Raw genomic sequence first — 12378 nt, forward strand, 5'->3', positions numbered from 1 at the left:
CTGATGTGGGGCTCGATCCCAGAACTCCGGGATCACGCCCTGAGCCGAAGGCAGACGCTTAACCGCTGTGGCACCCAGGCGCCCCTCAACACTTCTCTTTAAATCTGAACCAAATTACAAAGATCCAAATAGAAAAGTAAAAATCTGGGTAATTTATTTTTTTTCACCAGTAGGATTAATAATTTAAGATCCCAAAATGTAGATCTAATTTTCCTTAGACCCCGAAGCCTGGCAAAGTGTCCTATTCACACTGGACACAATAAACATCTGCTCATATTTATGATACAAAAGGTTATTCTGAGTGTTAGTAAAATACTAAAAGCAGAGAGCTACGGTAAAACATACATGACAAACTATTTTACCTTTTTTTGAAACAAATATTTAAGGTCAAATTATGTAGTCTACAAAGGCTTTTCAATTTTATTACTAGTTTCGTTCAACTAATTTACAAAATTTTAATGTTTATGAAAATTCTACATTACTGTCATCATCAATTAACTTTATGAAGATGCCAATTTTTTTTACAGGTCACCTTTATTTTAATGGCTAGCAAGATCACTAGGAAAATCTCAACTTACTTTTTTCATATATCAATCCTATGGTACTCAGAGGTTCCCGGCTTACTACAAAGATGGGATCTTCCTCCGTAGTTTTAGGGAAATGCTGTGCCAGTCTTCCAGGTTCTATGACTAAACGTCGTCCCTCATAGATAAGTTCTTGATTTGAAGAAATAATTTTGGTTTGTTTATACACCAGTTCATGAAATACAGTAGCACTGTGTGAGAAAAATTCAAAGGGACAACATAACTGGGATGGAGTAAGAGGTAAAAATCTGTGTGTGTGTGTGTGTGTGTGTGTGTGGTGAGTACAACAACATTCATTTCTGTGTGATACTTCAGACCATGGCCAGTCTATAAAAACACTGCTTGCTGATGTGGGTACTATGATGTCTATTAAACTGAAAATCCCACACAGCCTGTCTAGATAGCAATCAGTTCCAAAATACTTTGTCTGAATACCCATGTTGGATACGTGTAAGATACAGGATTCTTAATGTTTAATAATGGGGAGCCGATACAGCAGAGCACTTCGGAGCATGGACTCTGGATCAGACTACCTGAGTTCAAATTCCAGCTCTACTTACTTGCTTAGTTACCTTAAGTTACTTGACTCCTCTGTGCCAAGTTTCCTCATCTATAAAACACAAGCAGTATCACCCACCTCACAGAACCGTGGTGAGGATTAAATGCCTTAAACAGCTGAGAACAGTCCCTGCGATATGACTGTAAAATATCTGTTAAATGAATAAATAAAACCAGATTTTTTTCAAAATGACGTTTTGAGGAAAAAGGCAGATTCTCCTTGAACAGACCCATGCAAACGAAGGAACATTTCAGTAGCAATGCTGTGATTTGGCTCAGGCGTGGGTGGGCTTTTTATGTTCAAATGTACTCTTAAAATGAAATAGTGGCCAGCACCTATGATACATTTTGGTTTTTCTTTTTTTAAAGATTTTATTTATTTGAGCAAGAGACAGAGAGAGGGAGAGAGAGCATGAGCAGGGGGAGGAGCAGAGGGAAAGGGACAAGCAGACTCCCTGCTGAGCTCAGAGCTGGACTCAGAGCTCTATCCCAGGGCCCTGAGGTCATGACCTGAGCCAAAATCAAGAGACGGCTGCTTAACTGACTGAGCCACCCCAGGCACCCCTATGATACACATTTATTCAGGCTATTACATACCAAAACAAAGATGAATAATATATATTTAACCTAATGCTGTATTAATATTATTTTATTTACTGATGGTATATTTAATGTTTATAATATTATCAGTATATTATAAATATTACATATTAAAATCTAAAATATTATTTTATCTGATTTTACTCCTTAATAAATTAATTGCCAGAAAAGGTCTCTTTTTGGGTTTTATGAGACACCAAAACTGCTATTTGAATCTTGTCAAAACAGACACTAAGGCACATAGAATGGGTGTAATGTTTTTCCCCCTTCATTTTAAAAAACATTTTGAGTCACTGTAGATTCATGCAGTTGTAAGAAAAATACACACTGATGCTATATACCCTTTGCCCAGTTCCCCCCAATGGTAACATCTTGCATATAATATAATATAATATAATATAATATAATATAATATAATATAATATTACAACCAGGATATTGATACTGATACAATCCACCTATGATATTCAGATTTCCCTCGTTTTACATGCAAGTGTGTGTGCATTTACTTATATGCGGTTCTAGCATATAGGTAGATTTTTAAAAATAATATAGGTGTAATGTTTTTGTTTAGGTAAAACAAATGCTTACTCTCCAGCACCTAATAAGGGGCTTATGCCACATATGCAAATAATAACTACACTAACTGTATTTAAGACTTATGTTTTAATGTTTTTTAAATGACAGGGCAGTTTTTTTGTCTTTTTTTTTTTTCTTTTAAAGTAGGTTCTACACTCAACATGGGGCTTGAACTCAGGACTCAGAGATCAAGAGTCACATGTTCTACCAATTGAGCCAGCCAGGCAACCCTGACAGGGCAGTACCCTTAATAAAACCCAGCCTATTTACTGGTAGATGTTATTTGTGGTTATGTGATTATGTAAGAGAGAAGGCATAGAAACAAAAATAGTCTTGTAAAACTTGCAGTTTAAGAACTAAGTTGTCTGTAAATTTTATAAAAGTAAAAAATTAATCCTTTCACTCCAAAAATAAGTGAAGAATTTACTAAGCACTCAAACATAATTTACTAAGCGCTCAAACATAATTTCCTAAGTGGGAAGTGGGTGCATTTGGGGAAGCTGAGACATCTTTTCCACTTCCTCTACTAATTTAGGAAGATAATTATAAAACACAACATTATGATATAGGATGAAAACATAAAGAGGTACTTACGTATTATAGCTATGAATATAAATCTTATGAGCTGTCATTTGTTGCAGCGAAAAAACATGAATGGTCATTCGATGAAGTATATCACTAGTTTCTGCAAAAAACTGGTCAAAACCCCAACACTTTTCCTGATCTGCCTCCAGGATGTTTGCAAGAACAGGGGTAAGTAGAACCTGAAGACCCCTAAAATAGTAATAAAAAAGTTACTTGAAGAGTGAATGTTGTGTTTTATCTAGGTACAAAATCATAATATTTATGAACAAATCAAAGTAGCTCCTATTACTTAGATTAATCTAAAAAAATTTTTTTAAAGATCTTATTTATTTGAGAGAGAGTAAGAGAGAAAGCATGAGCGGGGTGAGGGGCAGAGGGAGAGGGAGAAGCAGGCTCTCCGCTGAGCAGGGAACCTGATGCAGGGCTTGATCCTGGGACTCCAGGATCATGACCTGAGCTGAGATCAGTGGATTAGAACCAGGCAGTCATGACGATAAGACAACGGTTTAATTTCATGGTCTTTAATGTCCTTTTAATATGGCTCTCCAATACATAATTTTTAATGTTGAATTTATATCCTTTTGTAGTATACTTCTTTGGTAGTCTACTTCTTGAGGAGTAAAATGAATACAATCATCCAGCAATCAATTAGTGCCAATTCAACTAGGGATAATCTTTGACTAATAAGCTTAAATTTTTAAAAAATGAAAGAAAAAAAAAGAATAAAGACCTTTATTTTTTTCTCATGCTTTCAATGAATTATACAATATACTCAAATAGACTCTCAACTATGGAATTTCAAGCTGCTTTTAAAACATATTCTTTTTTAAAAATGTAGACTCCATGTCCAGTGTGGAGCTCAATGTGGGGCATGAAATCACAACCCTGAGATCATGACCTGAGCTGAAATCAGGAGTCGGGCACTTAACTGACTGAGCCACCCAGATGCCCCTAAAATATATTCTTGACTATGTAACAGACACTGTAATAATTCCTTGGTGTGGTTACTACAATAAGAGGTGGACAGGTGGTAGCATGCAAGTTACTTAAATGAGAATCAACCCAGAAATCTTTGCTATCAGTCTGTCTTCCCACTGAGCTTAGCTTTGAGAATGTGAGTCTGCGAATGGCAGCAGCCACCTTGTGGCTGCCAGCAAAGAGCCTGACCTACAATAACCACAAATCAGAAAAAAGGAAATCTGAATGATTTGAAGAGACCAAGTCTTGACGTCACAGTCTAAGTCCAAGGATTCAGCTAGGCTTTGAGTCACATACACATATGAACTTTTAATTACAAGGTCAATCTATATCCTTTTTCACTTAAACCAGCTGAGTTAGGTCTTTCTCATTTGCTACCCAGTCTTGGCTAGTACATATAATGATGGTTATTTATTTTTTTACAGTTGTTATATTTTTGATAATTGCTTTCATTGCTGATTTGTAGTACTTAAAGTCCTTACTATTAAAAAAAAAAAAACAGCCAACAGGATTACATAATGTACTTTCTGGTACCTAAGCAATTTTTATCAAAGAATTTAGAACTTGGTGTGCTAAAGACTGATAGGTAAGACCTGCTACCCTCCTGAAATATACACTCTGTAGTGCAGATCAAAGTACTGATTCTGAATTCCAGAAATATAACTATTAGCCAGTGCTCACTTCCTAACCCCTTTACATTTTATCAGTTTTGCCTGAAATTCCAAACATGAGTATTTTCTAAATCAAAATTTAACACAAACCACTATTAAAACATTCAATTTCTGCTCTCCAATAAAATGAATTTCTCTTGATAATTCTGGCTGCATGACCCAATTTCATTTTGGAGACTTTTTTTAAACAACACACAGAAATGAAACTGTCAGAACAGTGGTTCTCAAAAATGATTTTATACCATGTTGTACACATGAAACTAATGTAACACTGTGTGTAAACTATACTCAAATAAAAAAATTTTTTTAAGTAAAGAAAAAAAACAAACCCCCAAAACAAAAAAGATTTTAGAAGAACTCTTAAATGAGTTTCAAACATCAAAAGTATAAAATAGATATTTTATTAGCTTATGATATATATGGTTTAAATGAATAATAGCTAATATTTAAAATATTAAATATTTAAATTCATTTATTTATTTATTTATAGAAAGTCATACAAAAAGCACCCACAAATTATAATAGATGTTAAGCTAAATGATAACCTATCTTATGTGTAGATTACACAACTGCCAGGCTCAGGAAAAATGGAAGCTAAATCAATTATCAGAAATTCTAAATATTGATGAGTTTCTAAATGGCTTTATTTCCAGAGTAAAATCTAAAATAATTTACTCTCTACTTTTAATTTCTTTCTCCTTAAATATTTCTTTGTGGTAACAGAATTCATGTCTGATAATATAATTTTTTTGAGTTCTGGTTATGAAGTTAAATAAGACCCATCTGAACATTTGAAATGGTGAAAAAAGTAGTAGAAAATTATTAATTCTCATTTTTTCAATAATATGAATGCTTTTTAAAATAAAGGAATACTAAACTTCTTGAGTGTTTGTTTTTTAGAACTCTAGTTATTCCCATTTGTACCACTATTTGTGGTCTGTCCATATGGATGGTCAGTACAAAAGATACCAAGGTCCTAAGCTGAATCTCTACACTGGACAGAATTCTAAGACCAGTAATTACCAATCTCAAAAATGTATGCCCTCTGTCCTAATAGAGATCTGGCAAAACTATTTACATAGATCAGAGTCAATCTTTACATTGCCACAGAGATAAAAATCACATGTCACAGCACATCTGAAATATAGTAACATCTTAAAAAAAAAAAAAAAAAACACACCTCAAACCAAACTACACTAAGTATTTGTGATTTTAGTCAACAAAGATTTCAAACACCAAAGTGCAAAAGAGAACTGGATACACCATACTGACCGAGAAAGACTACAAGAAATAGGCATGTCTCCACTCCAGTCGATTGGTCCATTTTCTGCTTTCTGTACTCCAGATATTGCACCAGAAGGCTTTCCAGTAATTATTTTATACCTTGGGAGGAATAAATGCAGAATAAAATAAGTAGTTCATTATTACATAGCGTATCAATGGGCTTTGCAAAAATATTTCCTCAGTTGCACCTACAATTATCTACTAGACGAAACTTTGTGATTGATGTTCACAGGATCCATAAAACAATCAAAATACTTTGAATCTGACTGACTGAAGTAGAATAGTGGTTGTACGATTATTTTATATATGCCATAATTAATTTTCATTGGGATCTCAGAGTGCCATATAACAGCATCTTGATGTTCACAACAAAAATATTAATTTTTCCATCTGAAAAAATCGAGCAAACACAAAAAAAGTTATGTTACAGAATGTTTCTAGGCCATAAAATTCCTTTTACCCATATTATCCAAAGGCAGTCAACTGGACTATGAAATTACCACGGAATGAACAACAGCACTTTTTTTTTTTAAAAAAGAAGACAACACTAAGCACAGTATCAGAAAGACTTTGCGGGGCACCTGGGTGGCACAGCGGTTAAGCGTCTGCCTTCGGCTCAGGGCGTGATCCCGGCGTTATGGGATCGAGCCCCACATCAGGCTCCTCCGCTAGGAGCCTGCTTCTTCCTCTCCCACTCCCCCTGCTTGTGTTCCCTCTCTCGCTGGCTGTCTCTATCTCTGTTGAATAAATAAAATCTTAAAAAAAAAAAAAAAAACTTAAAAAAAAAAAAAGACTTTGCAAACTGAAAAAATACGTAACACATACAAGAATAGGTGTGTGTACCAGAATTAAAAGCCAAATTTAACTGGATCCTTGAGGTAGGTGATAAAAATAAAGGTGACCTGGAGAAGAGCCGGAGGGGGAAGCAAAAGAATACCATAAAAATGTAGTGAGTCGATGAGAGCAGCCTGGCAGGTTTCAGCACTTTCCTAAACAAAACCGGAGAGTGGGAGAGAAATAAGGGTTCCATGCCTTCAAAAATACTTTCCTCCAGATGAAACCGCAAAACATAATACAGCAGTCTTACATCGTAAGTTTATAGATATTGTTTCTGGCGTAATTTTTTGTTCATTTGTTTAATGTCTACATAAATGTGCTCTGACCAAATCAATATATTCTCTAAAAAGCAGAAGACACCACTACCACTGATTTGGACCATTTGCTGCTTTCTCAGGAGAGGCAGCCAGGAGTGCTGCCTTAACATATTTTTCACGGAAGAAGGAATTTAATGTGAAAAATGAGTTGCATTCACAAGAGAAAGATCTGACTGTGGAGGAGCAAGTAGAGATATGTGAGATTAATGCAAGAAAGAAGAAGTGAATAGAATGATGGCAGAATCCTTAAAATTTTTAGAAAAGCTTTACTAATTTTGATAAGATCCGTATATACATACAGTGATAACATGTATACGAGATGCTGAGAAAACACCACCGCCATAATGTGAGACGAACACATCCTTCCATAGTGAAACAGTCTTTATGACTCTTTCAACCACCTCCTGAACATTATCAGTGTTCATGAAAAGCTGTGCATATAAAGAAATAAATTCTTCTAATGACATATCTGTGCACATGATGACAAAATTACCATCAGGTATTCCTAGCTGATGAGTCACGTGTTTCCTTTATTAGGGAGCACCACGCTTTTATTTAAACCATTTTTAGGGCAGCAAGAAGTGTGCAAAAGCTTTAAAGTATATGTGTGACAATAAAAACCTGATGAACTGTTAGGCACAATTAATGTTTAATGAGAAAAACATAAATTGACCCTCAGCCTTCATTAATGACGAGATTTTATAAAATGGGCACTGCTGTAATGCAGGCTCAAAATGCCGTTATACCAAAGTCATCAGTCCAGTAGTGGATGTCTTCTCCCCATGAATATACAGACTGTTCTTGCTGAAAACATTCAGATATCCAGGTTTTATTTATTTATTTTTTAAAAAAGATTTTATTTATTTATTTGAGAAAGAGAGACAGTGAGCAAGTGAGAGAGAGCACAAGCCAGGGGGAGAGATGGAGGGAGAAGCAGACTCCCTGCTGAGCAAGGAGCCTGATGTAGGGCTGGATTCCAGAACCCATGACCTAAGCCAAAGGCAGACGCTTAGCCTACTGAGCCACCCAGGTGCCTGATACTCAGGTTTTAGCAAAAGTCATTGTTATCAGCTGGTTTTACCTCCTCAAATCAACAAACAGAAAAATATCCTTCTCCCTCAATTTCCTGACGTGAGATTAGATGAAAGACTGTATTTTTATAGTCGTGATTATTTACGTCATGTTTGCTTATAAAAGGCAGGGTTAAATATAAAGGTCTGAGAGAAATGTTAAGATCTAAAGAATGATTGGATACACTGGGCTGTCAGTTACTGTCCCAGAACATGCTCTAAACAACATTTATAACCTTATAGTTTTACGTGAACATGGATTGGCTATTTATCATGAAGCAGGGTCATTCACAGATTTCTCTTACAATAAAAAGACATGTGGTTGGTGTAGAGATGTTTATAAAAAATTTCACATCTACAATTCCATCTCTTTCCTCCTTTTTGTTTTTTTTTTACATTTTATTTATTTGAGAAAGTGAGACAGAGATAGAGAGAGAGAGGGCACGCAGGAGAGGGCGGGGGGAGGGGCAGAGGAAGAGGCAGAAGCAAGCTCCCCGCTGGGCAGGGAGCCTGATACAGGGCTATATCCCAGGACCTCAGGATCATGACCTGAGCTGAAGGCAGACGCTTCACCCACTGAGCTACTCAGGCACCCCTCTTTCCTCCTTTATTTGGTTTACAACAGTGATTTTATACACAGTAGTATTTCCCAATAATTATGGCAGTACATAAAGGTATAATGCACTAGTAAAATACATTCAGTCTTTGGACCGAAACCACAACGCTAGAAAAAAATTTATTAAATGTTATATATATACATATTAACTGTTACTTTTGAAATGGTAAAAGAAATCAGATCAGTTCAGGGTAACAATTTTATTTCTTTTTTTAAAATTTTATTTCTTTTAGATCTGGTAATGGTTCTAGCATGCCACAGAAATACTGTATTATTCAGTTATATAAAGGAAAATAAGAGAATAAAGAGAAATAAACGGTGTTGAAATAGAATCCAGAAAGCAGGATATTTTTAATAATGGACCAAAGACTGATGCCATTTACACTTTGTATATAAGATACTTAAACACAATATGAAAAATGAGGCCCATATACTTTATAAGGCTATATTCTTATTCAAAACAAAATAGCTTAAAATATCAGAAATGATGGCTAAAATCGATTTTCATTAGTATACACGCTTAAAAAAATGTGTGATGAAACAAAGACAGAAATACATTTTTAAAGTTATTTCGAATTTTAGATAGAGAAACCACTTACATCACTTCCTTATTCCTACGTGGCCCTTCAAATGGTCTAAATGGCAGTGACCCGGTAGCCGCGTGGTAAAATGTTACCCCAATGCTCCAAAGATCAACTGTTGCTCCATATTTCTTCTGATGATCTTTTCTTAGTACTGCTCTCTCATACATATCAGGATGCTTAAAAAAAGGATGAAGAAACGAACTTGTGTTCTATAGTAATACATTACACACAAATGGGTATTAATAACACCCACAAATTCCGTCATATTTTCCAAATAATTTCACTTTCCCAATTTGAAAAGACTAGTTCATGTTTTCTTTTCCCTCCTCAAACCTCCAACACCACGCTTCCCTTGACTCTCAATTTTGAAACCTCACTTCATACTTCAGCGAGGAAATGGAAGCAATCAGAGATCAATTCTCCCTATGCCTTTTAGCAAACGCTAACCTACCTGAATCTGTGTCCAGAATCCAGGCCTACTTTCCAGTTATGATGGAACTGCTCCTATCAAGGGCGAACTTTTCCATCTGTGCTGTGGAACCCACCCTATTGTCCCATCAATTCCAGAAATCAGTTCCTGCAATTACCCCTTTTATTTTATGTATCAGTTTCCACCTATTGGATAATTCCTTTCAGCTTACATACATGCTTTAAGATCTCCCATTTTCTTTCTCTTTTTTGGGAGGGGGCGGGACAGGGAGAGGGAGTGGGAGAGAATCTTAAGCAGGCTCCACATCCAGTGCAGAGCCCCATGCAAGGCTCGATCTTGCGATCCTGAGATCACAACCTGAGGTGAAATCAAGAGTCGGACACTTATCTGAATGAGCCACCCACGTGCCTCTAAGATCTCCTATTTTTTAAAAAAAAACCCTAAATTGACCCCACCACCCTTTTCTAGCTATGACCCAATTCTCTGCCTCCCACCATAGCAAAAAACTTCTCAAAATAACTGTTCACACTTATAACTGCCTTATTTCCTCATCTCCTTTTTAGGCCTATGGCATTAAATATTATCCATATACTTTATTTATTTTGAAGATTTTATCTATTTATTTGACAGACAGAGAGAACACAAGCAGGCAGAGTGGCAGGCACAGGGAGGGGCAGAGGGAGAAGCAGACTCTGTGCTGAGCAGGGAGCCCAATATGGGGACTCGATCCCAGGACCCCGGAATCATGACCTGAGCCAAACGCAGACACTTAACCGACTGAGCCACCCAGGTGCCCCTTATCTATATGCTTTAACTCCCAAAACTATCTCCTGCCCTGAGCTCCAGATTCATACATTCTACTATTTTTAAAAAATATTTTATATGTTTATTTGACAGAGAGAGAGCACAAGTAGGCAGAGTAGTAGACAGAGGGAGAAGCAGGCTCCCCACCGAGCAGAGAGCCCGATGTGGGGCTCGATCCCAGGGCGCTGGGATCATGACCTGAGCCAAAGGCAGACGCCCAACTGACTAAGCCACCCAGGTGCCCCTACTATTTTCTTTAATATCTAAAAAGTAGCTCAAACTTCACACCTAAAATAGACTCTTGGTCTTCACTCTCAAATTGGTTTCCTTCTAATCTTTATCCCCTAAGAAAGCAGTACCACCATCTGTCCAGTTGCTTATACCCCAAACCTTTCGGGCAGCCTTGATCCCTTTCCTCAATCCTGACATGCAATCCATCAGAGCAAGTCAGATGGACTCTGAGATAAAAATCAAATTTTCTAAAATGATTTCAGAGGACTAGACTGACTGGGTTGACTGGGGATGTAGAAACCTAGACAAGTAGCTGGTCTGATGTTAAACACATGACTTTAAGCCCACGAGACACTATACTAGAGTTGTGGAGCAGAGATAAATCTTACAGGACATGGCTTAGGAGCTTACAGGTCCAGACGGACATTCTGCTGGACATTTAGCTCTGCAGAGTACAACCAGGAGTCAGTCATATATACTTAGCCTCCTGATATTTGCCTTTATAGAAGCTATGCATTAGAACTTTAAGATTCTTGCAAGATAAAGCTACAGGAGTGTACTACAGACCAAAGCAGAGTAAAGATAACCAAAGATTTGATCATCCAAGTCAAAACAAATATCTTATGACATTGTGATACGTGGCCACGTGCCCGTGGCCCAAGGGCCCGAGAGCCAATGCAGATAACACTACTGGGCGGGTATTTCTAAATGATGCAATCTATGAATCTGACTCTCAAAGGGTCACAATCCCTGGATTTTGTGTGTGTGTGTGTGGGGGGGTGTCAGAGGTAGGGATGGGGGATGCTCTTTTGGGAAATTATTTTATTTTATGTTTTAAAGATTTTATTTATTTGAGAGAGAATGAGAGAGAGAGAGAAAGAGAGAAAGCACGAGAGGGGGGAGGATCAGAGGGAGCAGCAGACTCCCCGCCAAGCAGGGAGCCCAACACAAGGCTCAATCTAAAGATCCCAAGATCGTGACCTGAGCGAGATGCTTAACCAACAGCCTGAGCCATGACCTGGCAGATGTTTAACCCACTGAGCCACCCAGGCACCCGGGAAATACGTTTTTAAGAAAAATCAAAAGAGATGATAAGCATGAGGGGTTTGAAGTGAGTGTCCAAACATATGCCTACCAGACATATGGGGTCTAAGTGGTTTTGCTGGTTTTATGGCATAGCACGTAAACTATTGTCCTTAGAAGCACTAGCCAGATCTTTGACTCAGTAGATGGTACTTAGTGTAATGAACAGTGCTGTGAACAGAGTACCTGGATATGCCTGATATCCTCTAGCACACGAGAAGATACAGGGATTCTAGAAGGAGACAAAGGGGGAGTCTCCTCAAAAGGTACAATAATACACTGCCTGACCGGTGTAATTCCCCACAGAGTGACTGATACTGGCTTAACACATGCTGGTTAGACACATCTGTGTTCTTTGGCTCTCTCCTGAACGTGCTACTTGTTTTTCTGTAGGGTTTGGTATTACTGGGCCTGGGTTTCCATACTTGGAAAATAAGGATAAAGCTACTGTAAAGCTCTCAGTTTATATTATTAAGATACCCATAATATTAAAAATGGCAGAAGAAAGAATGTTGAAGTTTTCTTTGGACTTTCACAAATGGGGGGGGAGATTAAACATCTGACCTG

The 12378-nt window shown here is 37.2% G+C and overlaps 1 protein-coding gene across 3 annotated transcripts in view; it reads right to left on the reverse strand.

The window, feature by feature from the left end:
* Positions 1-12378, reverse strand: part of TBK1 (TANK binding kinase 1) — a 42899-nt gene that overhangs the window by 12281 nt on the left and 18240 nt on the right. For all 3 annotated transcript variants that reach the window (XM_045789666.2, XM_045789667.2, XM_045789668.2), the window contains 4 exons: positions 9279-9439; positions 5828-5938; positions 2916-3095; positions 579-775 (listed from right to left, as the gene is read on the reverse strand). In XM_045789666.2, coding sequence (XP_045645622.2) covers positions 579-775; positions 2916-3095; positions 5828-5938; positions 9279-9439 — 649 coding nt within the window. The remainder of the gene's footprint in view (positions 1-578; positions 776-2915; positions 3096-5827; positions 5939-9278; positions 9440-12378) is intronic.

Source organism: Ursus americanus, chromosome 17 (assembly GCF_024610735.1).
Source record: "Ursus americanus isolate L20-20 chromosome 17, mUrsAme1.1.p, whole genome shotgun sequence".
Classification (NCBI taxonomy): domain Eukaryota; kingdom Metazoa; phylum Chordata; class Mammalia; order Carnivora; family Ursidae; genus Ursus; species Ursus americanus.